Below are 27,569 nucleotides of genomic sequence, written 5' to 3' on the forward strand. Positions count from 1 at the left end.
ACAAAGATGGTACAACCACTTCTTAGCTTCCTGCGATGATACAGTCAGTCTTCTTCCCCAACTCTCTCTCCTCCATCTCTTTTCCACGCACAGAGAGAAAGCACAGCGGAGGCAGTGAGTGGCAAATGGTTGCCCAAAGAGGCAGCCCATGGGGGCTCCGATGTTTCTTCCTCTGCCTGGCAGTTCAATTTGCTCTGGAGGCGGCCGCCGAGTACTTCAAGCCATTCAACGTCAGCTACGACCACCGAGCTCTGATCATCGACGGCAAGCGCCGCATGCTCGTCTCCGCCGGAATCCACTACCCCCGCGCCACTCCTGAGGTACTACGCTCTCTCGATTCCGCCATAGCTTCTCTGCTTCTGCATGCTAATGGTTTAACAGCACTGACAATTTCAATGATTGTGAGGAAGTAGGGTTCTAAATGAATGATAATTCATTTTTTTGGATGATATTAGTAATGATAATTTCACTAATCTGTGATTAGTTACTAATTAATAGGAACAGAAAACTAATGATCGGCGACTTACTGCATTCAACAACCTTAAGTAAACTTCCAGAATATTCCTTACAAACACTGGAATGCTGGCGTGGTACTTTGACTAAGAGTAATTAACTGCTCTTGGGTCACTTTGAAGTGACAGAAAGAAGAAATCAACAAAAAATTTCTTATTGGTTTATTGCATCATTCGCATAACCATATGGGAATTTTGTAAAATGTGGCATCTGGCGAGCGGAAATCTTAATACGCCGCTGTAGAGCCAGACTAGAGTGCTGTGTAATTATTTGTTGTGAACAAATTTTAAGCCTGGGATTTGATGTCAGATGTGGCCTGATCTGATCGCAAAAAGCAAGGAAGGCGGGGCGGATGTGATCCAAACTTATGCATTTTGGAGCGGCCATGAGCCAGTGAGAGGACAGGTGCCATAACGTTTTCTACAGCTAGTTTGGGGTGATAGGCTTCTGGTTGGCTTAAATAAAATCATTTATTTTTTGCTGAAAACTAATATGTGTTCTGGATAAATTGCTCAGTACAACTTTGAAGGGAGATATGATATTGTCAAGTTTGCAAATTTAGTGGGAGCCAGTGGACTCTATCTCCATCTACGCATAGGGCCCTATGTCTGCGCTGAGTGGAACTTCGGGTCTCATTGTCTCAACTGTTCTTTTCTTCTGTTTTTACAAGTTCCCCTACTTTTAACATGGTGCCTTGTTTTTCTGTCTCTATTTATGCATTGCATAACATACAATAGTTAGTATTCCACTGGTTACATTGCAGTGGCTTCCCCGTGTGGTTGCGTGACATCCCTGGAATAGAGTTTCGAACAAACAATGCGCTTTTTAAGGTTCAATGCCCCTAAGCTTCTACAATTGCACATATATATAAATTTTGGAATTTTGCAGGTTTTTTTTTTTACTTTATTTTTATTTTTAATTTCTGTTGTAATCATTTTATTTAAATATTTCAAACTGCCCTGTGTATCCAAAACTCCATCCAGCGACGTTATGCAACAAGGAATTAAATGTCTAGATTTCTTTTTCCGTCCCCTAATTGCTAAATCATTTGTACATATACAGGTGCATCCATATAAATACTAATCCACAGCATACTCCTGATTGTAACACAGATTTGGTTGCACCAGATAACCAATATTTTAATGTGGGCAGTTGTATGTAATGTTTCTTTAGAATTGTGGATTTTCCCATTGAATCTCTTAGAGGTAAAAGCAATCCTTCCACTTTCTCATATGCAGTCCTATTGCTCTTTTTGTAGTACATTTCCCACACTTACGATAACATGGGTGACAATGACAGTCATAAGTTTACTTCTGTAACACCATACTAGCTGCTGCCTACCCCTTTGAGGGATGCTAAACCCTTAGCACTTAAAAGTTTTTCTTTTTGTTCTTTTGATTTTCTCTTTCAGTGAAGCAAACAATTTTTGTAAACTCACTAAACTTTTTTCTTCTTGAGGAAGGTATCATATTCTTGAAGCTGATAACATAGTGCTTCGAATTTCCCGCCAGGTCTTTTTTTTTTTTTAACCTTTATACAAAGCAAAAATGTTCCATGATAACTTTTGAAGTCGCATTTCTATAGTGATTTTGGCGTGTAATTTTCTCTTCAGTATCTTTTGTGTGTTCTGTTTAATTTTAGTCTCTTAGATTTGGGTTTTCTACAGCTGAAGTTTCTTTGAGTTTCTCTAGTGTTGTAGGGGTTTATATAAATATAGCATTACAACTGGCCTTTCTTGACCAGTTAAATTTTCAAATTGAGTTAGCCAGTCTGTAAACTGCAGTTTAAAGTGGTGGCTTTGACATCTTTACGTTGCTTTGATTTTCGACAGGAGGAGATGCAGCGGTTTGTTAAAAAGATGGTGGATCTGATGCAAGAGGAAGAACTATTATCTTGGCAAGGTGGTCCAATTATCATGCTGCAGGTTGTAAGCAAATTTTTTAGTTGATTCGGAATATTTCATAGATTGGCCATTTGAGCTTGTTTGTAGATGAGATCTTAGGGCCCTGTTTGGATCATGAGAATTGAAAGTGAAAAGAAGCATCATAGAAATTATAGAATTGTTATAATTTGTGGGTATTGTATTCTGTCTATCATGCATTATTCTCAGAGTGTAACTGGGGTCATGCATATGTCTGGTCTGAGGGCCATTCTATAAGCATGACTTATATGCATGTACCTCTTAAAAAATTCCGGCAATATTTCCCACTTTTACACACTGCGTACACGCTTCCATTACCATTTCAGTTGTTTAATTATGTAATTTCTCGATTTCTGGTTACGCAGTATGACTGCAGGTTGAGTATTTGTTTAAGTTAGCTCATCGGTGATCAGACATTCAGCCTTAATAATGTGTTTATTTTCTTACCATTTCTGTGTCTTTACTAATATATTTTTTCAACAGGCTGTATTTTCCCTGATATATGTGCTCTTAGCCATGTATACTGATGCTGCTATGAAATTTTTATCAGATTGAAAATGAATATGGAAATATTGAAGGGCAATTTGGTCAGAAAGGGAAAGAATATATTAAGTGGGCTGCTGAGATGGCTTTAGGTCTCGGTGCTGGGGTTCCATGGGTCATGTGCAAGCAAGTTGATGCTCCAGGAAGTATTGTAAGGCCCTTAGCTTGTCTTATGCCTCCGTTTGTCATGCATGCACATCTAAGTTTCTGAATTAGTTCTTATGAATATTATATTGCACTGGAAAATGCAAAATGGCAAGTAGTAAAAGTCAACAGGATGCAATGGCTAAGACGACATATTAAATGCAGTTCATTTCATGGGAAGGTCCTAACGTTTAAACATTTCAACATATCATTTCATTGCGGTCATGTATATATAAATAGCTTTTGGTTTTTTACAGATAGATGCATGCAACGGCTACTATTGTGATGGTTACAAACCAAATTCCTATAACAAACCAACAATGTGGACAGAAGATTGGGATGGATGGTATGCTGAATCCCTGTGAATTTGTCGCCTTGACTCTCTGCACATCTATGTATCCTATTAACATTTTTTACGAGAGAGAGAAAAAAAATTCTATTAGTATGCTATAACTAAACTCTAAAGGTACTACAAACATAGTGGACAAGCTGTATTAAAAAACCAACCATCCATCTACTACTAAAGTCATACAATTGTCAGTATTAACCCAAGTAAAATTGCGAAACAGCTGAGGCTGAACAAGAGAAAGCTTATGAATTTCCAGTTTACCACCTTCCAGTCCGCATGAATTACCAGTTTATCACCTTCCACCCATGCACAAGTAAGCCCTTTTCCAACTGTCCAATCCTTTAATAATTTCCTCAGCCACTAGATCCTATAAAACAGAGGTCGCACTTGGTGCGATGGCAAGTGCCTTCGCCCATGAGCGGTAGGTCTCGGGTTCGAGACTTGAGAGCAGCCTCTCCATAAATGGGGGTAAGGCTAACCGACATTCACCTCTCCCAGACCCTGCGTAAAGCTGGAGCCTTGTGCACTGGGTACGACTAGATCCTATAAAACAGACATTCTGGGGTTCAAGAATTTTGAAAGCCTCTTCCACCCTAATTGTTTGAGCTAGTTTTGATGTTCTAAGGGTTGAAGAAAGAATAAGTAGTTAAGAAAACCAGTAAAGTGTGAAAGAATCTTATGTCAAATTTTGTGGCTTTAGGATTTTATATTTTATTTTATTTAAAGGGAGATAATTGCAGATTTACTTGTGGTTTTGCAAATTTTGCTTCTTGAAATTGTAGTCTAATCTTTTACACGACTTTCTGAGGTATGCATCATGGGGTGGAAGATTGCCTCACAGGCCTGTTGAAGATCTTGCATTTGCAGTAGCACGCTTTTACCAACGTGGAGGGAGCTTTCAGAATTATTATATGGTACAAAGACAACCCATATGTGCACTGCTGATTTAGTTCATAAATAGTATGGTATTGTGTGGTGTACACCAAATAAAAAAAAAATCATACATAGATTTGTTTGACATGTCTTCAGTGGTGTCATTATGTGCTAAAACGTTATTTTTCATTTCTTTGCTCTTTCTTCTAAAAAAGAAATTTCTTTAATGTGACTACATTGTTCTGTTTCCCTTTGGGCCAAATTTGTTTCCATAATTCTCTTCAGTGCTTTTGATTTTGGCAAGAGAAATTCAAAATTTCGGTTTCTATAGCTTGATAAATGTGGAACAACTAATATCACCATGGGACAACAGCCAAAAGTTCCATTTTACAGTTTATTATTTTTTTGGCAATATAGGTAATATGTAAAGATAAAATATTACTCATTTCCCTGATTTGTTCACTGTCAGATAACATGTCAATGTGTTATGTCTTATTTATGTCCCTTATAAATCTTAACAAGCTTGCTGCTTGTGTGCAGTATTTTGGTGGAACAAACTTTGGGCGGACTTCTGGGGGCCCGTTTTATATTACTAGTTATGATTATGATGCTCCAATTGATGAATATGGTAGGTTAATGGGTCTAAATGATAACTTTGTTATATATATATATATATATTTTTTTTTTTTTGGTCGGAGATAACTTTATTATATGGCTGGTTCATTTTCTTGCTTTTTGTGTCCAAGTCCCTGTGATCGAGTTGTAATGAGTTAATGAGTTTCATATGGATATCTTCTATGGAAAAGTTAGCATGGGTGTTACATTACTGAATCCAATCAATAAAAGTACTGATTTATTAACTAGGTCTGCTGAGTGAGCCAAAATGGGGACATTTGAAGGATCTACATGCTGCTATAAAGCTCTGCGAACCTGCTCTTGTTGCTGCTGATTCTCCGAATTATATAAAGTTGGGACCAAAACAAGAGGTTTGAGCCAAACCTTGAGTTATGTTTGTTCACACTTTAATATGTGTGCTCACAAACAGGATTTTCTGGTCTTGATGATATTATATAATAAATGTTTTTTCTTCATTTGGGAATAACTATTAATATAACGATCCAGCTCTTAACCGCTTGTATTTGCAGTAGTGTCCCAAAACTTGCATGCACTTGTACGCAACAACAACAACAACAAAGCCTTTTCCCACTAAGTGGGGTCCGTTATGTGAATCCTAGAACGCCATTGCGCTCGATTTTGTGTCATGTCCTCCGTTAGATCCAAGTACTTCTTAGGGTCTCTTCCAAAGTTTTCCTAGGTCTTCCTCTACTCCTTCGGCCCTGAACCTCTGTCCCGTAGTCACATCTTCGAACTGGAGCATCAGTAGGCCTTCTTTGCACATGTCCAACCCACTCATTCCTAATCTTATCCTTTCTCGTGAGCCCACACCTCCAACGAAGCATCCTCATCTCCGCTACACCCATTTTGTCTACGTGTTGATGCTTCACCGCCCAACATTCTGTGCCATACAGCATCGCCGACCTTATTGCCGCCCTATAAAATTTTCCCTTGAGCTTCAGTGGCATACGACGGTCACACAATACGCCGGATGCACTCTTCCACTTCATCCATCCCGCTTGCATTCCATATATTCTGTCTTTGATCGGCTTAGGCGAAGACCTTTAGATTCCAACACTTCTCTCCAAAGGTTAAGCTTCGTATTTACTCCTTCCTGAGTTTCATTTATCAACCCTATATTGTCTTCGAAAAACATACACCAAGGAATAACATCTTGAATATGTCCTGTTAACTCATCCATTACCAATGCAATAAGGTAAGGACTTAAGGATTGTTGATGCACAAAATCAGTGAGGACTTTGGTACAACAAAAAATATTAAGTTTGTGACATTCGCTAGATTGCTCCGGTCATTAGTGTGAATAAGTATGTAAAAGGATAGAGACAGGAGAGCAAACACAAGATGTATGTGGTTCACCTAGATTGGCTACGTCCACGGAGTAAAGGAGTTCTCATTAATTGTGAAGAATTTACACAAGTACATAGGTTCAAGCTCTCCTTTAGTGGGTACAAATGAATGATTTAGTACAAATAGCATTAGGAAATATTTTGGGAGAATGATCTCCTTTTATAGAAGAGAGTTTCTAGCCTTGTTCTGACATTGACAAGTGTCGTGTTGTGATTGGCTTCTGATGTTGACATGTGTCGCGCTATGATTGGCTTCTGATGTCGACATGTGTCGCTTTGTGATTGGCCTCCTGGTTGGAGGGGAAGCTCCTCGCTTGGGGACTTGCAAGATCCAAGCCGCTGAGTAATCACGAAACTTCTAAGTACCGAAGTGTGGTATCGTCTTCACTTGCCTTATTTGTCTCATAGGTAGATGTGGCATCTTCTCTGAAAGTACTCTTCCTCCATCCAGGGGTAATATCTTTAACTGTTGGAGATGCACAACGTAATGTATCAATTTCACTTGAAGCGTACTTTTAGTTTCAGGCTTGGTCAAGCGCGATACAAATCATGTAGTAAGAGTCCCTCAAGTCGCTGAGCTAGGGGATCTGTTGAAAGAGGTGACAGACAAGGTAAGCAATCAGAGCTCCAAGCAATCAGTCCCAGATCAGAAGTTTGATTTCGAGTTCCGGTTGATTGTTCTCATCCTCCTTATCTTGCAGGCAGCATGAAGGATAAAGAGAAGAAGAGGAGAAGAGATGGTATGAGATACTTTTGCTTTTGAAGAAGTAACTTTCCACAGGCTTATTCTTGAACTGGGCTGGATGGTTTTCTGGTTACCTCCAGAGTATAAGGCCGACTGAAGAATTTGAGGGTCAAAACAAGTCCATCAAATCTAGAGTACGTTCGACCCTGCTAATAAGGGATACTTTTGCTGTTGACAAAGTAGTAGAAGTATCGGCACATGTTCTGTTACGCTTGTCTCCACATGCTTCCTTGTATCCTTCTCACTTGCCCTATCTGTTCCTCAGACAGATGTGGTATCTTCTCTGGAAGCATAAGATGTTGAAGATGAGCATTCGAGAGCAATACCAGGTAAGTAATCAGGTAAGGGGTTTCAGGCACTCAGTTCCTGACTGGAAGCTTGATTCCAAGTGCTGATTGATTGCTCTCTTTCTCCCAGCTTTTGAGAAAGCAAGCGCCTCTTCGATTTTTAAGATCGGCCCTCGTGGTCTTTGAGCAGCCCAGCTTTTGAGAAAACAAACGCCTCTTCGATCTCTAAGATCGGCCCTCGTGGTCTCTGAGCAGCCTAGCTTTTGAGAAAGCAAACGCCTCTTCGATTTCTGAGCAGGCGCCTATTCGATTTTTGAAGCTCCGTCGAGTGCAGATTTTTATAGAGGCTGTCATTAAGTTCCAAAGCACACTTGAATCTCCACCAGTAGAAGCTCCCTTCTTGCACTTCTAAGATCTTGATTTGTCCGACCTTCTCTCTTCAACACCTTTGAAAATGTCTGGCCCTTCTGACCGTCGTTTTGACTTGAACCTTGGTGAAGAGGCAGCCGCGCCTTCTCCAGACAACATATGGCGCCCATCCTTCTTATCCCCTACTGGTCCTCTTACCGTTGGGGATTCCGTGATGAAGAATGATATGACCGCTGCGGTGGTGGCTAGGAACATTCTTACTCCTAAAGATAATAGACTTCTTTCCAAACGGTTTGATGACTTGGCTGTTAAGGATTATCTGGCTCTCAGTGACTATTCTACAAACATGAAGAGTAAGCTTGACCAAATGAAGGAATCTGATGGTCAGATTTTACTTGATCATCAGAGGTTTGTGGGTTTGTTCCAAGGGCATTTATTACCTTCGTCTTCTGGGGCTGTACCGCGTAATGAAGCTCCAAATGATCAACCTCCAATGCCTCTTCCTTCTAGGGTTCTGTCCAGTACTAAGGCTTCGAGTGATCACCTTCCGGTGCCTTTTCTTTCTGGGGGCTCTACCGACTGCTGAGACTTCTCCTAAGCAACCTTTGTGAAGGCCCCCTCTTGTTTGTTTATTTTGACTCATGTATATGTACATATTTGTAACTTATCGGAGATATCAATAAATAAGTTTTGCTTCATTTCAACGTATTGTGTTAAATACACCAAAGCCTTCTTCACTAAGTTCTTTGAATTTTTCTTTTGTTGAAGCTTGTATGTTGAAGCTTTGTGAGTGAAGCATGTAGGTTGAGGTAGTGTTCCCTTAATTTCTCGAGTGAGGAAAACTTCTCGGTTGGAGACTTGAAAAATCCAAGTCACTGAGTGGGGTCGGCTATATGAATCTTAGAACGCCATTGTGCTCGGTCCTGTGTCATGTCCTCCGTTAGATCCAAGTACTCTAAGTCTTTTCTTAGAGTCTCTGCCAAAGTTTTCCTAGGTCTTCCTCTACCCCTTCGGCCCTGAACCTCTATCCCGTAGTCGCATCTTCTAACCGGAGCGTCAGTAGGCCTTCTTTGCACATGTCCAAACCACCGTAACCAATTTTCTCTCAGCTTTCCTACAATTTCGGCTACTCCTACTATACCTCGGATATCCTCATTCCTAATCTTATCCTTTCTCGTGTGCCCACACATCCAACGAAGCATCCTCATCTCCGCTATGTCTATGATTTTAATAGTTTACGTTTTCATTGAAGTCTCAGTTTATTGTGTCTTTCATAGGTTGGATCTTCTTCGAGCACTTGTGTTCCTGAATCCTATTTGAAATGAAATAAGTAATTGGAGATTATATTGTCTGTTAAAACTGTCCTCTACTTTTTAATGTTTTATCCCTTTTGGACAATTGCCCATCTAGAGTGACATAAGTCCATAAGTCCCTATAGAAGTTACCAAATAATTTACTATTCCATCCTCAGTTGAATATCTCTTACATGTGACTAGTGTTAGAAACAATTATGTATATTGGAATCATTTTTCTATTGCTCTTTTTGGAGTTTATTAGTTCTACCTGCAAACTAATTTCTGTTATGTATTCAGGCACACGTGTACTGCATGAATTCTCACACCAAAGGCCCGAACATTACTTCGTATGGAAGTCAAATCAGTTGCTCCGCATTCCTTGCAAACATTGATGAACATAAAGCAGCTTCTGTAACATTCCTTGGTCAAAAGTATAATCTACCACCATGGTCAGTCAGTATTTTGCCAGACTGCCGGAACGTGGTGTACAACACTGCCAAGGTATGATTGCATCATTTGACATTGCACATGTTGATGACTGCAACATTAAGAACTTTCTGGCAACATATATCACAGAATATGAGCTGGATCAATTGTGTATATGTCTCAACTTGCTATTATTCTGTTCGCATATGTGAAAGCCAAATTTAATTTGTATATTATTTTTCAGACTCGGTAAGCTTACTCTTTACTTGTTAGCTGGTAGTTTATGACCAATCTTAAATAATCTGTTTTTTAATGTTATTCTCTTTGGTTTTTACATATAAACACTTGAACCAAAATCTTACATTATGAATTGTAACTCTCTGTGGTTCTTACATAGAAACACTCATACCAAATACTTAAATTATAGGTTTACCTCTCTATGGTTCATTACAAAGACTTGAATTATAAATTTTAATTCTCTGGGGTTCGTACTTCTTTCTTATATAAATCATACCAAAAAAATTATTTTGTAAATTATATCTTGTGCTATCTATGTTGTAACTGAATACTCTATATAACCATTGCCACTGTGTGAAATCTTACTGGAGCTGCCATAATTGATGGTGAACGTAAATAACAATAGAATTCTTAGGAAAATGTATTGTTCCCTCCTCAAATTCCTGAAACTAATTATTAATGAGAGAGATTTAATAATTTTGTTGATGCTTGAAATTGAGCTCAACAGCCAGGCAGTCATGACGAGCCGAAGTGAAACCATAAACAACTTTAGCCTAATGGTTCCAGATCTGTACTGGAAATATGATAACATACAATTATTCAGTTTGTGGTCAGTTTCATGTCTCCTTTTATCAGTCAGATACTTCAATGAAGTTTAGTTCTGTGTATCTCTAAATAATTCTGCATATCTCTAAGTGAGGATGTTATCACAGTTGTCCTCATCTCAAACTTTAATGAGCTTTTACGTGGTTCTTCTTCGGAATCTGAACTTGTGAAAATGTGAAACAATTTTCCAATCTGAAGTGTTTGTCTGAGTCTTCTGTTTTCCAATGCTTGGGCAGGTTGGTGCACAAACTTCCATCAAAACAGTAGAGTTTGATTTGCCCCTTTATTCAGGTATTTCTTCACAGCAACAATTCATTACCAAGAATGATGATTTGTTTATCACCGAATCATGGATGACTGTAAAAGAGCCAGTTGGTGTTTGGAGTGAAAACAATTTTACGGTCCAAGGAATATTGGAGCATTTGAATGTAACAAAAGACCAGTCTGATTACTTATGGCATATAACCAGGTATATTTATTTTATTGAATAGAGCTACTGCTGGATGAGATTGTTTGGATAAGAGTTATATGTGGCACACAACATAACTGTCGTATTTCTAGTCAGTTGACTATTATCTTCAAAAAGTTCAATTTTTTACTTAGTAGAGGTCCTTTTAATATACAAAAAATGAGACAACAACAACAACAACAAAGCCTTTTCCCACTAAGTGGGGTCGGCTATATGAATCCTAGAATGCCATTGCGCTTGGTTTTGTGTCATGTCCTCCGTTAGATCCAAGCACTCTAAGTCTTTTCTTAAGGTCTCTTCCAAAGTTTTCCTAGGTCTTCCTCTACCCCTTCGACCCTGAACCTCTATCCCATAGTCACATCTTCAAACCGGAGCGTCAGTAGGCCTTCTTTGCACATGTCCAAACCCATTTTGTGTACGTGTTGATGCTTCACCGCCCAACATTTTGTGCCATACAGCATCGCCGGCCTTATTGCCGTCCTATAAAATTTTCCCTTGAGCTTTAGTGGCCTACGACGGTCACACAACACGCCGGATGCACTCTTTCATACAAAAAATGAGACTTTGGAAAAAAAGATTAATAAAAAAAAGACCTCTCATTGGTTTTTATTACTATCTTTGAAAAGTTCATTTTTTTACTCCGGAGTTGTATGTGGCATAACAAACAATCATTATGTTGAATTTCGTGTCTCTGATGGGATGACTATTAGGGTTTAATGTACTAACTGTTTTAAATCAATGCATGTCAATTTTTAAAACTATATTTGATATCATTCAATACCTATTTGATGCCTTTTTGGAATATAGGATTTTTGTTTCAGAGGATGACATATCTTTTTGGGAGAAAAACAATATTAGCCCAGCAGTCTCAATTGATAGCATGCGCGACGTGTTGCGTGTATTTGTTAATGGCCAGCTTACAGGTGATTGAAGTTAATAATTTGACTATTATGCATCCCATATAAATATAGGTATATCTATTGGTGAGCGAGATAAATATGTTCTTTATGGAATGGATGGAATGAACTAAGAAAGATATGTAATAGAATTACTGAAAAGTCCATAGCTTTGTGGAATCATTTTTAAGGGCTTTTCTGGTGATGCTTATTTCTCATCATGACTTAACCACCATTTTTATGAACATCCAGGAAAGAGGATATTAGTAGACAATGTAAAGCAATAGAATTATGAAACAAAGGGAATGTATGCGCAATATTTGTTATCTTTCTCAAAAAAGGGAATCTAAGTACCACTTCATTTCTGTTGAGTATGAACCACATTTGTTGTGAAGTCCTACTTTCTGTGCTGAGTTGATTGGGGTTATTTGAGCGGTTATGGTTAGACCTATTAGTGACTAATCTTTTGGGGGTATTTGCGTTTATGCGGTGAGCAAGAACTTCTGTCATAACAATATACTTGTTAAAGTTACACCTAATAATAGGTAGTTGGAGTTGTTGTTTGTTGAGGTTGTTTTCTTGGCACCACGAAGATGTAGTTGACCTGCATTAATCTACTATCTGCTTGGAGTTTCATGCTTCCAAACTACTGCAGATATTTCTTCTTCAATGTTTTAGAGCCAGAGGGTTTGTAATGATTGATTTCAATATACAACCAGTGCATACTTTTCCTTCATATTCTCTATAACATATTTGTTTGTATCATACTTGACCAATCCCGAAATTACTGAGCACCGGTCAACGTTATAGCGTCAAGGACCCAAAAGAGTTTCCCTACAACCAGTAAGCCAATCACAGAGCGACACGTGTCGATATCAGAAGCCAATCATAGTGCGACATGTGTCAACATCAGAAGCCAATCACAACACGACACGTGTCAATGTCAAAATGAAACTAGAAACTCTCTTCTATAAATAGAGATCATTCTCTCACAGTATTTCCTAATGTCATTTGTACTAAATCATTCACTAGTACTCACTAAAGAAAAGCTTGAACCTATGTACTTCTTGTGTTTGCTTCCCTGTCCCTATCCGTTTACTTACTTATCTACACTAGTGACCGGAGCAATCTAGCGAAGGTCACAAACTTAACATTATCTGTTGTACCAAAGTCCTCGCTGATTTTATGCATCAACATTTGGCGCCGTTCGGGGAACGACACTTATTCCCACTCTCTTCAGTTTTGTCAAGCTGGTTTCCACCATTCGTAAACATGGGGAGCGAAGGAAGCCACAACACATAGAATGACACCCCTTTTACACCTAGTGCGAAGCAACGAAAGAAGGAAGGAAAGAGGGTTGCTCTTCAAGCTAAAGTCGATGAGCTAGAAGCCCAAAACAACAAGATAGCAATGAAGAATGAGGTCCTCTAGGAACAGTATGAGAAGCTCTTTGAGACGCTCCACGAAACTATGCGTACTCAAACACGCGAGCTTGTTGCCCCTGTGGATATCAACCATCATCTGGGTGCCTCCCAACACGGAGGGTCACCTTCCTTCGACACGGGTATCCCTAATGAGGGGCGAGCTAATCATCACAACATTGATCAACATGAGACTTCTCTCAACCCAGCTGCTTCGACCTGAAGCAGGAGAAGTGGAGGAAGACAACTCCTTGCAGAAGGGTTGGAAGGATCGAAAGTCGTTTATCGTGACTGCCGAGACTTCCTAAAGCAACGTCGAGAGAATCCCTTCCACATATGCTCGAAGATCAATGACTCAAGGGTTTCTGAAAGACTCAGTCCCCTCCAACGACCCATGCCAGCTGCCAATCTAGGGAAGGAACGACATGTCCTAGAGGAACATGAAGGTACAGGGGACTCTGAGGTATTCCGACAGACTCGCCCTAGAAGTCAGTACGGCGAGTCCAAGGGAAAATCACACGCCCTTGCTCAAACTTTCCTACTTCAAAGAGGCGATGGAGACTTACGAAAGAAAATCCCAGTGGTACATGACTCCACTCAAGACCCCCTTGTCCTACAGCTCCTTGAGGAAGTAAACAAGTTGAAGGTCGAACTTCAGGCCGAGATATCTGATTAGAACCAACCCAGGCCTGACACTCTCACAAGGAGGATCCTTGACACCCCCTTCAAGCGAAGACAAAACAAAAGCTTGGTTTACAACTATATACTGGAAGGGAGGACCCAATTGACCACCTTAACCTCTTTGAGTCCAACATAGCATATCGGATGCACACCGACAAAGAGCAATGCCTTCTTTTCCCCTCCACCCTCTCTGGCGGAGCTCTAAATTGGTATTGCCGTCTTCCACCTGAGATAGTAGACTCATTTGATGAACTGAGGAAACTGTTTGTCTCTCAACACATCTTCCAGACCGATCGCTTGCATTCTGCAGATGACTTGTACACTATTCGCCAGAAGCCGGACGAGTCATTATGAGAGTATGCTGGTCGTTTCAGCCATGTGTATTCTCCTTGTTCTGACGCAGATAACAAGACCGCCCTCAAGGCCTTCACGGCAGGCCTACGCGATTGTTTCTTCAAGTACATGATCAATGCCAACTCTTGGAAGACTTACTCTGAGGTGAAGGCACAGGCTTACAACCATGCCTCTGCCGAGGCAAGGACATATCAAGGGAAACCCCTTACAACCACCCCTTATCAGCAAGTAGGGAGTGGAAGCCAGATCCAACCAAATGAGAAGACCTCGACCTTCCAAACGGCAATGGTGCCTCCCCCTGCCTTACTTAATACTTTGCCAAGTCAACAGACATATCAAAATCAGGGCAAAAGGAAAGATTTCCATCCTCACCAGTCTCATTTTAGTAAAAGGAGTAAGGGACATTACCACGATAACCAAGGGTATCGCCATGATAATCCCCGACCCCAGGCAGTCAACACAGTGGGTCAAGCACGTGTTAGGACAGCCCCTACCCCGAGGAGTGAGGCATACACACCTTTGAACGCCACATGCATGGCCATTTACCCCAGCATAACACACTTGATCCCGAAGCGAAAGCCGAGGCACCCGAATTACAAGCCCATGAAGAACACGGGCACGTTTTGCTGATCGTGAAAGCTCACATAGCCAACTTTGAAGTACGACGAATCCTGGTAGACACGGGGGCTTAGGTCAATATCATGTTTGCTGAAGCTTTCAGGGCACTTAATGTAGCTGAACACTTGTTCGACCGCTCGATTTCCCCTCTGATAAGCTTCTCCGGTGATATTGTGCAACCTTTGGGGAGCATACACTTACCTTTCACCATTGGTACAGGCCCTTACACAACTACCATTACCTCTAACTTCTTGGTGGTTGATTGCCCAACAGCATACAATGTCCTCTTCGAACGCACATGCATCAATGATCTCAAGGCCATGGTATCCACACATATGTTGTTGATGAAATTTCCAACCTCCTATGGCAATGGTTACATCAGAGGAGATCAACTTAGTGCACGATCATGTTACAACACTTCGGTCAAGCAACAACACCTGCATGTGCCCAAGGTAACCCTTTCTATACATGACCAAGTCATAAAGACCAGCCCAGACGAAGCCAACTTGGATCTTCCCGGTGGCAACAGTCAACCCGACAATCCTCAAGATGATTCTTTCACCCAGCAAGCACAACCCGTTGAAGAGTTGGAGAGGGTCTCTATCTCAAAAGATTATCCGGATCGCATGGTGAAGATTGGTACCACCTTGTCACCATCCATTCGGTTGGCATTGATCTCTTTTTTGCAAGAAAACACTGAGGTCTTCGCCTGGTCATATGAGGACATGCCAGGCATCTCTCCCGATATAATCTGTCATCGCTTAAGTATTGACCCCAAGACCAAGCCAGTGAGACAGAAGCGAAGATCTTATGACGCTGAACGGTACGAGGCAGTGAAGGCAGAAGTTGAAAAACTCAAAGGCATAGGCTTCGTCCGCGAAGTCAATTATCCAACTTGGGTAGCAAATGTTGTCCTTGTTAAGAAGAATCCGACCAAGGAAAGTCTCCTGCTGCAAAAGGTCTTGTGGAGAATGTGTGTCGATTACACCGACCTAAACAAAGGATGCCAGAAGGATAACTTTCCTCTTCCTCTCATAGACATACATATAGACTCTATGGCAGGGTGTGAACTCCTGAGCTTCATGGATGCTTACTCAGGATACAACCAAATCCTCATGAACCCTCCGGACCAAGAACACACAGCCTTCACTACTGACAGGGGACTATATTGCTATAAAGTCATGCCCTTCGGCCTAAAGCATGCATGAGCGACTTATCAGAGACTGGTCAATTCAATGTTCGCCGAACAGATTGGGAAGAGCATGCAAGTTTACATTGATGATATGCTAGTCGAGTAAACATGCTGACCAACACATCACCAACCTATCTGAAACTTTCACCATTCTGAAGAGGTATCGAATGAGGTTAAACCCCAACAAATGTGCCTTCGGCGTAGGCTCTGGCAAATTCTTGGGCTTCATGATAAGCCAACGAGGCATTGAGGCTAATCCCGAGAAGATCAAAGCAATCCTCGACATGAAGGAACCGGTAACTTCAAAAGATATCTAGAGCCTTACTGGCAAGGTGGCAACCTTAACTAGGTTCATCTCTAAGACCACAGACAGATGTGCTCCTTTCTTCAAAGCACTTAAGAGAAGTAAGAAGGAAATTACATGGACTGATGAATGTGCTGAGGCATTCAAGAACCTCAAAGACTACATGAGTAAAGCCCCTTTGCTCTCCAAACCTGAGGTTGGTGACACTCTCATTATCTATCTGTCGGTATCGGCTTCAGCAGTAAGTTCCGTTCTCATTCGAAAGGATGGTAATGTCGAACGGCCTATCTACTACGCTAGTAAGGCCTTACAAGATGCGGAGACACGATACTCCATCATTGAGAAATTGGCTCTAGCATTGGTCATGTCTGCTCGAAAACTTCGCCCTTACTTCCAAGCACACTCCATCATCGTGCTTACTAATCATCCTCTTCGACCGATAATCCAAAGTCCTTACACTTTCGAGCGAATGATCAAATAGGCGATAGCATTTGGTGAGTTTGACATCTCCTACCAACCAAAGCCAGCTGAGAAGGGCCAAGCAGTGGCAGACTTCATCGCAGACTTCACATGTCCTGTTGACATTATTTCTACGCCTAAAGAAGTGGTTTCATTACCCTCAGAAGCTCAGAAAATAGAACCAACAGCCTTAGCATGGAGTCTATATGTTGATAGCTGGTCGAACCAACAGGGTTGTGGAGCAAGACTAGTCCTTACGATTCCTGACAAAGTGGCGATGGAGTATGCTCTTCGTTTCAAATTCAAGGCGTCGAACAATGAGGCCGAATATGAAGCTCTCTTAGCAGGCTTACGTTTGGCCAAACACTTTGGGGTTAAACGAATTGATATCTTCTGTAATTCCCAATTGGTGGTTAACCAGGTCACCAACAACTTTGACGCTAAGGATAGCTCCATGGCATCATATCTGGCACAAACACAATTGTTGCTCAAGCACTTCCACTACCAGATCACCCAAATTGCTTGAGTGGCAAACAGTCATGCAGATGCTTTGGCTCACCTCGCCTCAGCGGTGGAAGACAAGATTGGAAGAAAAATTCAAGTCGAATTGTTGGCAGCACCAAGCACCATGGCTGCGGAAGTTTGCAACTTACAACAAGGAGATAGTTGGATTACCCCGATTTATAGATTCGTTGCTCATGGCACCCTTCCAAATGACAAAGTTCAAGCTAAGCAGATTCGATACAAGGCTACCCGTTACTTGATCATTAATGACCAATTCTACAAGCGGGGTTTTAACCTACCATACCTGAGATGCCTTACTCCCGCAGAGGCGGAAACTGTCCTTCGGGAAATACATGAAGGAGTCTGCGGAGATCATGCTGGATCTCGATCCCTAGCACACAAGGCTTTTTGCCAAGGATATTACTGGCCAACACTCCACCAAGATGCCATCAGAATATCCCGCTCATGTGATAAGTGTCAACGCTACGCAACTATTCCTCACTCCCCTCCCGAGCCGCTCCCTCCTATGATCAGCTGTTGGCCCTTCGCCAAATGGGGACTTGATTTGATGAGTCCAATGCTTGCAGGGAAGGGCAAGGTTCGCTATGCAATCGTTGCAGTTGACTATTTCACAAAGTGTGCCGAAGTAGAACCCTTGGCAACCATTACTGAGGCAAAAATAGAAGACTTTGTATGGAAGAACATCCTTTGCAGATTCGGCATTATCAAGATAGTGTGAAGCAAAATCAATTCATGGTACCCAACAAAAGCTTCAACTCCAAGGCTTCACCTACAAAACTTCAACTCCAAAGCTTCACCTGCAAAAGCTTCAACACAAAAGCTTCACCCATAAAAGCATCATCAACAAAAGCTTCAACTCCAAAGCTTCACCAACAAAAGCTTCATCAATGGATGACAACTACAAATTCTCAAAAGCTTCACACTATCTTCATCAAGATAGTGTGAAGCAAATCAATTCATGGTACCCAACGAAAGCTTCAACTCCAAAGCTTCACCTACAAAGCTTCAACTCCAAAGCTTCACCTACAAAAGCTTCAGCACAAAAGCTTCACCCACAAAAGCTTGACCCACAAAAGCTTCACCTACAAAAACTTGACCCACAAAAGCTTGACCCACAAAAGCTTCACCTACAAAAGCTTGACCCACAAAAGCTTTACCTACAAAAGCTTCACATTATCTTGATCAAGATATTGTGAAGCAAAATCAATTCATGGTGCCCAATAAAGCTTCAACCTCAAAGCTTCACCTACAAAGCTTCACACTATCTTGTTCAAGATAGTGTGAAGCAAAATCAATTCATGGTGCCCAACAAAGCTTCAACCTCAAAGCTTCGCCTACAAAGCTTTAAAATATATATATATATTTTCAGAAATTCGAAAATTAAAAAATTCGGGAATTCAAAAATTCGAAAATTCGAAAAAAAAAAAAATTGCCTAGGCCTCTTCTTCTTTGGGCCTAACAACTTTCATAACAAATATATATGAAGGAGTTTTGGGCTGCCACTTAGAAATGAAATGCCTCATTCGTCAACTCCCTCGACCGAAGACTTGGGGGACTCCTACCATATCCTACTGCACCTTGATACTCGGAAGTCTCACGACCACTCAGTGACTTGGATTTTTCTAGTCTCCAAATGAGAAGTTTTCCTCACTCGGGAAATTAAGGTAGCACTATCTCAACTTACATGCTCACTCACAAACCTTCAACATACAAGCTTCAACAAAAGGAAAAATTCAAAGAACTTAGTGAAGAAGGCCTTGGTGTATTTAACACAATATGTTGAAATGAAGCAAAACTTGTTTATTGACATTTCTGATAAGTTACAAATATGTACATATACATGAATCAAAATAAACAAACAAGAGGGAGCCTTCACAAAAGTTGCTCAAGAGAAGTCTCAGCAGTCGGCAGAGCCCCAGAAAGAGGAGGCACCAGAGGGTGATTATTCGGAGCCTCAGTACTAGGTAGAACCCCAGAAGGAGGAGGCACTGAAGGTTGATCATTTGGAGCTTGATTACGCGGTACAACCCTAGAAGACGAAGGCAATAAATGCCTTTGGAACAAACCCACAAACCTCTGATGATCAAGTAAAATTGACCATCAGATTTTTTCCAGCTGGTCGAGCTTCCTCTTCATGTTTGTAGCATAGTCATGTGCGAGCCTGTGCAACTGTTTATTCTCATGCTTGAGCCCTCTGATCTTCTGTTTGAGACTTATCACTTCAGCCGCCAATGATTCAACTTGGCGGATTCGAGCAAATAGGCGTTAGGCCATATTAGACACATAACCTGCACACTGAACACTGAGAGCCAGAGAATCCTTAACAGCCAACTCATTAGACTGTTTGGAAAGTAGTCTGTTATCTTTGGGGGTGAGAAGGTTCCTGGTCACCAGCATAGCGGTCATATCATTCTTCATCACAGAGCCCCAACGGTAAGAGGACCAGTAGGGGATAAGAAGGATGGGCGCAATATGTTGTCTTAAGAAGGCATGGCTGCCTCTTCACCAAAGTTCAAGTCAAAACGACGGTTGGATGGGTCAGACATTCTCAAAAATGATGAAGGAGAAATGAGGTGCAATAAATCTCTGAAGTAAGGGGAAAATTCCTACAAGCAATAACTCTTTGAATGTAATTGCACACAATTGGTGCCCTTATAAAAGAAAGGGCAACAGGGCCGTTGGTTCAAAAATCGAAGAGGCACCACTCTCCGGATTCCGAAGAGGCACCACTCTCCGGATTCCGAAGAGGCACCACTCTTCGGATTTCGAAGAATCACCACTTTCTACACGCAACATCAGCTCCTCGGGTACCAAAGATCTCTGACAAAGTTTAGACACATAAATTTTGAAGGTCCAGCTACCCTACTATTACCCACAAGGGTAAAGGAACAGCACCATTGTTTGATAACTAGAAAGTCCCAATGTGTGTCAACCTTCGTGCTCCATGTCAAGGCAGATTGGCAAAAATGCCTAACCTTTACTCACATTCGAGAAAACACTTCCAACAAGATTGCTTGCTCAAAAATCGAAGAGGAACCACTCTCCGAATCTCGAGAGCCAGACTCCCAACAGGTTTACTTTCTCAAAAATCGAAGAGACATTGCTCTCCGAATCTCAATAGTCAGACTCCCAACAGAATTACTTTCTCAAAAATCGAAGAGACACTGCTCTCCGAATCTCAAGAGTCAGACTCCCAACAAGATTGCTTTCTCAAAAATCGAAAAGGCACCGTTCTCTGAATCTCGAGAGCCAGATCCCCGACAGAATTGCTTGTTCGAAAATCGAAGAGGCACCGCTCTCACCGCTCTCTGAACTTCGAGAGCCAGATTTCCTTAGATAAAGCTTGTCTGCAATCTTCATACGCAACATCAGCTTTCCAGATACCACATACCACTTTTTCAAAGCGCTCTGACAAAGTTAAAACATGTGAAGCTTGCAGCTCCCACTACATTGCTATGACCAAGAAGGGTAAAGGAATAGCATTATTACTTGCTCAAAAATCGAAGAGGCACCGTCCTCCGAATCTCAAGAGCCAGACTCCCAACATGATTGCTTTCTCAAAAATCGAAGAGGCACCGCTTTCCGAATCTCGAGAGCCAGATCCCCGACAGGATTGCTTTCTCAAAAATGCTCGACCCTTTCTCATATCTGAGAGGGCACTCCCAACGAAGCCTCTCGAAACACTTAGCTTTCTTCCCCCTAATAATACCTATGCAAACCAGCCACAGTAGAGCAAGAGTATCTCATATCATCAGGGTCAAAAGCAAGAGTATCCCATATCATGCTTTTTCCCTGTCTTTTCCTTTGCCCTTGTTCTTACCTGCAAGACAAGGAGAAAGAGAGCAATCAGTCAGCACTTGGAATCAAGCTTCCAGTCAGGAACTGACTGCCTGAAACCCCTTGCCTGATTACTTACCTGGCATTACTCTCGAGTCCTCATCTTCAACATCTTATGCTTCCAGAAAAGATACCACATCTGCCTGAGGAACACATAGGGCAAGTGAGAAGGATACAAGGAAGCATGTGGAGACAAGCACAATAGAACACATGCTGATTCATCTATTACTTCGTCAACAGCAAAAGTATACCATATCATCAAGGTCGAATGCACTCTTGTTTTGACCCTCAAATTCTTGAGTCGGCCTTATACTCTGAAGGAAACCAGAAAACCGTCCAGCCCAGTTCAAGAATAAACCTGTGGAAAGTTACTTCTTCAAAAGCAAAAGTATCTCATATCATCTCTTCTCCATTTGCTTCTCCTTATCCTTGTTGCTGTTTATGACACAAGGAGAAGGAGAACAATCAACCGGAAGCCGAAGTCGAATCTCCGATCCAGGTTGCTTGCTTGGAAGTCTGATTGCTTACCTTATCTATTACCTCTTTCGGCAAATCTCCTAGCTCGGCGACTTGGGGACTCCTACTATAAGGTTTTGTATCGCACTTGACCAAGCCCGAAACTACAAGTAAGCTTCAAGTGAAATTGATACATTACCTTGTGCATCTTCATCTGTTAAAGATACCACCCATGGATGGAGGAAAAATACTTCCAGAGAAGATGCCATATCTACGTATGAGACAGATAAGACAAGTAAAAATGATACCACACTTCGGTACTTAGAAGTTTCGTGATTACTCAATGGCTTGGATCTTGCAAGTCCCCAACCGAGGAGCTTCCCTCACTCGGGAACTTAGGGGAGCACTATTTGTACCATACTTGACCAATCCCGAAACTACTGAGCACTGGTCAACGTTATACCGTCAAGGACCCAGAAGAGTTTCCCTACAACCAGGAGGCCAATCACAGCGCGACACGTGTCGACATCAGAAGCCAATCATAACGCGACACCTGTCAACATCAGAAGCCAATCACAACACGACACGTGTCAATGTCAGAATGAAACTAGAAACTCTCTTCTATAAATAGAGATCATTCTCTCACAATATTTCCTAATGTCTTGTACTAAATCATTCACTAGTACTCAGTAAAGGAGAGCTTGAATCTATGTACTTGTGTAAACCCTTCACAATTAATGAGAACTCCTCTACTCTGTGGACGTAGCCAATCTGGGTGAACCATGTACATCTTGTGTTTGCTTCTCTGTCCCTATCCGTTTACTTACTTATCCACACTAGTGACAGAGCAATCTAGCGAAGGTCACAAACTTAACACTTTCTGTTATACCAAAGTCCTTGCTGATTTTGTGCATCAACATACAACCAGTGCATACTTTTGCTTCATATTCTCTATAACATATTCTTTTGTGTTCTCTAATCTACGTGTTATTGCCTCCATTTTTTATTGAAGGCAGTGTCATTGGTCACTGGGTCAAGGTGGAGCAGCCTGTTAAGTTTCTGAAGGGATACAATGATTTGGTGTTGTTAACTCAGACAGTGGGCTTGCAGGTAAAATGTTAAGCTTTTCGTCTAAAGCTCTCTCTCTGCATGCGGGCTTTGCATTGATTTCAAAACAGTTCTTACATTTGCCCTCTCCCCCCCCTTTTTTCTATCTGTTTTTGTAGTCGATCTTTTCCCCCTCTCGGGTCATTCGATGGAGGTGACCTTTTTTTTTGTTGTGTATTTCTTCATTCATGCACTGTGTATAAGGGGGCTTCAGAGGGCTTTCATATCTCTTCTTTATTGTCCTGTGGTTTGACAATGTGGTATAATTTTTTTCATTTAACTATATTGAGTTGGGTTCTTCTTACCACTCTTGAAGGGAAGAAAAATGTTTTGCGGAGGTGCAGTAAGTCAGCAACTTTTTAGGCTGTTTGGTCGGTAAAAATAGCTTAGTTTTCGAAAAAAAAGCTGGGGAAGAGAGTTGTTAGATGGATAAGCCCATATTCTAGGCCTTGGTTTAGGCCTCATTTTTTTATGGTTTTGTTACTGCGTTAGTTTCCTTCTGAATTCTTTATTTTGGTAACACGTTCCATTGAAGTGTATTATTCTGTTTTCTTTGTTTTTGTTTTTTGGGTTTAGAAGTAGTGTATAAAACTCTGCAAGTTTTATCTTAAATTTTTTTGCTTGCTTATCGTTGATAGCAGTGCCTTCTATTCAGACAATTTTGATCACACTTTCTACCATCAGGCTTATATACTCCTAGGGGGATGGTGTTACTGATTCCATTCAATGTTCTGTGATTTGAAAATTATTATACAGAACTATGGTGCTTTCCTGGAGAAAGATGGGGCAGGATTTAGAGGACAGATTAAGCTTACTGGCTTTAAAAATGGTGATATTGACTTGTCAAATTTGCTATGGACTTACCAGGTATACATTTATAATTTTGAAGTTTCTGCCCTCTCCATTTCGAGTGTAATAGTAAATCCATTGTCCAAGTTATTCTTGTATGTTGAAGTATTTGGTTAATTTTCTACTGTTCGTATGCTGCAAAATTATAACATTTATCCGAGCTTTTGCTCAAATATAAATTCCTGTGTAGGTAGCAAATTTCTATATATTCAGGCATTTCAGTATCAGCACTTCCTTTTAATTCTTTAAATGTATTGTAAACATTTATCAGGCAGAATATGAATCTGAATGGACAGAGTGTCCATGATCTAATCCTTCAATACTTCATATATTAGTATAGTGAAGTTACATTCTTAAGTTTAATAAAGTTGAGGGAAAGTTCAGCTTCGGGTTTTGTAATTGCAATGGTAAGAATTACATTTGTATGGAATAAATTCGATGTCAAATAGCTATTTCAAATTCGGGATTGGCTACAGTACACGCATTTACTTAATACATTCACCCCCTTGACCGTCAAATACATCCAATGGTTGGGAAAAAAGGTTTTGAGAGGAGCAAGAGAACCAAATGTGAATGTATCAAGTAAATGCATGTACCCTAGACAAGTCTGTTTTACAAAGTTGGAAATGGTTTGACGCTTATTCGCATACACATTTATCTTCTCTTGTTTAAAATAGCATGGCTAACACCATTTGTAAATTATAAATTTTCTCCTAGTCTGTTGCCTATCAAAAGTGTTAAAATCATCAGGTGGATGTTTGATTTGTTTTGATTATAGGTTGGGCTTAAGGGCGAGTTTTTGAAAATATACACCATAGAAGAAAATGAAAAGGCAAGTTGGGCTGAGATATCGCCAGATGATGATCCATCCACGTTTATATGGTACAAGGTAAATAATCTCATTCGCATGTGTGAGGCATATATTACCATCTATTTTGCTGTAAATTTTCATTGCTTATGTAACGATTGCAAATTACCCATGCTTTCCACCGATCTTGTCGTATCTCTGAGTCTCCATTTTATAATCTTATTTTGGATGTAGTATAATTCAATGTGTATTCATGTGTCACAACAAGTCCTTTTATTCTTGTTAAAGAAAATGATAACAATTCTACTACCTCATTCGTAGATAACAATCAATATGTGGTTCACTAGAGTAATGTGAAAAACGTATGAGTGCATGTATGAAGAATTTACAGACTTGCCACCTCGTAAGGAGGTGAAAGAGGAATATTTGGATGGGATGGGATTTTCCAATCCCAATCTCTATAGTCTAGGGTTAATTTGTTCTAGGTCACGAAATAATTTCTATTTTAGGATGGGGTAAATCGACTTTTTTGTGCTTTTCAGGAGAGGTCAATAAAGGGAAATTTTATAAAGTGGTATTAAGTTTATTGACCATAGTTGAAGGGGACAATTATTTTTGTTGACCTATGCTATAAAATGAAATGACCTATGCCGAAATATATATTATTTATTGACCTAAACCAAATTTCATATTTTGGGTAGAGGACTTAATTCCTTGGGTTTAAAGATAGGAATGTAAATCTCCATTCCTTGTTCAAACGGACCCTAGGAAAGGTAGGAAAAACATATGGCTTTATTTCACATGAGCACCAAGTGGTGTAGCTACTTTTCGAGTGGAAATAAAAGGTTCAAGTTGTAGTTGGTTGTTTAATAAACCCGAGGCGGCTTTGGAGGTGGTGCAGTGGTGGAAACGCCTCTGCCCAATGGTAGAAGGCTTAAACTCGCCTAGACGTGGTTATGGCATGCTTAGGTGGTTGAGGCATGCCTGAGGCAGCTGATTGGGCGTTCCCAAGACCCTTCATCGCTCCAAATCCTTGCTTGAAGTCGAACGGTTGAAGTCGAACACCGGGCTGCCTGTGTATGATACAGCAGCATCTTCATGAAGAAGACGACTGCGCTTTTTTTTAACACTTCGCCCCAAAACAGCATCATTTTGGCCAACTCTTTTAATATTTTTTAAATGACTTGGCCCAAAGCGACGTTGTGTTGGCCATGCCTAATTTTTTTTGTTTTTCTATAAACCTTAGCAGCTCCCCCGATTCTCCCATTCACATTCAGCCAATCCCCAATCCTCAATTCCCAAATTACCAATTCCCCAATTCCCCAATTTCCCAATTCCTCAAACCCTAAGGGTGTGTTTGTTTCACCTTCTTAAGTGGGACTGGACTAGCTAGGATTATTGTCCCATGTTTGGTATACTTTTTAGTCTGACATTGCACCAAATGCTTCACTAAGCCAGTCCAGTTTAGTCCTTGAAGCTAGTCCAGTCCGAGACAGTCCGATGCAACAAATGCACCCTAAATTCTCCCCAATCCCATATTTCAATTTTATCCCAATCTCATACCTCACCACAATTTGTTTTAAAATTCAAGTAAGTTTTTTATTCCAATTTTAATTTGGTCACTAGTAATTTGATTGCTTGTTTGATTGTTGGTTAATTTGTTTTACAAAGTATTATATATATAATATAACAAAATATATTATTTAAAAATTTTAGATGGCCTCAAGGCTTTTGCCTAGGCAGTGCTATCCATGAAACGCCTCACCTATGCCTTCACCTTTTAAAACATTGGTAGTAGTGCATAATATGTCACTCTTTTATTTCTTAAAGTATAATTTATTTACAGATATTTGTCGTTTCTATTGAGCAGACATACTTTGATAGCCCTGCTGGCACAGATCCAGTTGCTCTTGATTTAGGAAGCATGGGTAAGGGCCAGGCTTGGGTCAATGGCCACCATATAGGACGATATTGGACACTTGTTGCTCCAGAAGATGGATGTCCAGAAATCTGTGATTACCGTGGGGCATACAACTCCGATAAGTGCTCATTTAATTGTGGGAAGCCTACTCAAACCTTGTAAGTTTCTATCCCAGTATCATGAGATAAGTGAAGTGAACTAGCTGCATCTGTTGTTTTTCCCGACTAAAGAAAGTATTCCTTTTAAAATCTGATTGCAAACTTGCAAGTCATGCTTTCATATGTATTTTTGTACTTTTGGTGATCTTTGTAATTTACACGTGAAATTAAATAAGAAATGAGTTTAGTTGTTTAATATAGCCAGTATTGGTTTTTCTCCAGGTACCATGTACCGAGGTCATGGTTACAGTCTTCAAGTAATTTACTTGTTATTTTGGAGGAAACTGGCGGGAATCCATTTGATATTTCAATCAAGTTGCGATCAGCCAGAGTCCTCTGTGCTCAAGTGTCAGAGTCTCACTACCCGCCTGTTCAGAAGTGGTTCAATCCAGACTCTGCGGATGAAAAAATTACAGTAAACGATCTGACACCAGAAATGCACTTGCAATGTCAAGATGGGTTTACGATATCTTCCATAGAATTTGCCAGCTATGGAACACCTCAAGGTAGCTGCCAGAAGTTTTCTATGGGAAATTGCCATGCAACCAATTCATTGTCCATTGTCTCCAAGGTAAATTTGGTTTTCGATAATTCCTAGTATTCTGCTAGAAAATTATGTGATTTTTTTCGGTGGTTGTTTCATGCCTGTTTTTGAGTTTGCTAGTCCTATTTTGATAATATTCCCCTCTTCTGCAGAGTTGCCTGGGAAAGAATAGCTGTTCAGTTGAAATATCAAATATCAGTTTTGGAGGTGACCCATGCCGAGGCGTTGTTAAGACGTTGGCAGTTGAGGCAAGATGCAGGTCATCATCATTAGTTGGTTTGTCTCAGTTCTGAACCATTAACAAGAAGATGGGGGTGAAGAATGGAGTGGTTAAGCTTTGTATTTCTGAGGTAGAACGCGTGCATTGTGATTCACATGTTGGGCGTGCTTGTTATCATGCTGAATTTGCCAGTTATTATGCTTGTATAGATGCCGCATAATGGCAAGGGTTATAAATAAGAGAAACAAGTTTGAGTATACTCCATGGACCATAACTTTGTTATGGCATTCTAAACTGCATGATACTACAGTGGACATGTGCTTATGTATGTATATATTAGAAGAAGGCAATTTTAATGAATAATTCTGCCTAAAGGCATTCAAGTGTGTAATTACGGCAGAACTTAGTTGTTTCCATTGTGCTGTCCTTCAAAGCGCGTTAGAGTTAAGGCTTGTTTGGA

General features: G+C 40.6%; 1 protein-coding gene across 4 annotated transcripts; it reads left to right on the forward strand.

Annotated features, from left to right (window-relative positions):
• On the forward strand, nucleotides 1–27,500 carry LOC126595875 (beta-galactosidase 9). Of its 4 annotated transcripts, none has more exons than XM_050262260.1 (20): nucleotides 1–320; nucleotides 823–918; nucleotides 1,030–1,202; nucleotides 1,277–1,343; nucleotides 1,626–1,718; nucleotides 2,345–2,437; nucleotides 2,985–3,128; nucleotides 3,379–3,467; nucleotides 4,279–4,384; nucleotides 4,884–4,971; nucleotides 5,208–5,329; nucleotides 9,319–9,522; nucleotides 10,527–10,759; nucleotides 11,567–11,682; nucleotides 22,515–22,612; nucleotides 23,366–23,476; nucleotides 24,237–24,347; nucleotides 26,137–26,345; nucleotides 26,568–26,916; nucleotides 27,042–27,500. In XM_050262260.1, exons 1-20 carry the CDS (start codon nucleotides 36–38, stop codon nucleotides 27,180–27,182), a joined length of 2,928 nt encoding a protein of 975 aa, XP_050118217.1. In that variant the 5' UTR covers nucleotides 1–35; the 3' UTR covers nucleotides 27,183–27,500. The 4 variants fall into 4 exon arrangements, with proteins under 4 accessions (XP_050118217.1, XP_050118218.1, XP_050118219.1 ...); XM_050262261.1 differs by having other exon boundaries at nucleotides 4–320; nucleotides 1,030–1,142; XM_050262262.1 differs by lacking the exon at nucleotides 1,626–1,718 and having other exon boundaries at nucleotides 4–320.
• Nucleotides 27,501–27,569: the final 69 nt, after the last annotated feature.

The sequence above is a fragment of the Malus sylvestris genome, chromosome 13, assembly GCF_916048215.2.
Source record: "Malus sylvestris chromosome 13, drMalSylv7.2, whole genome shotgun sequence".
Lineage (NCBI taxonomy): Eukaryota > Viridiplantae > Streptophyta > Magnoliopsida > Rosales > Rosaceae > Malus > Malus sylvestris.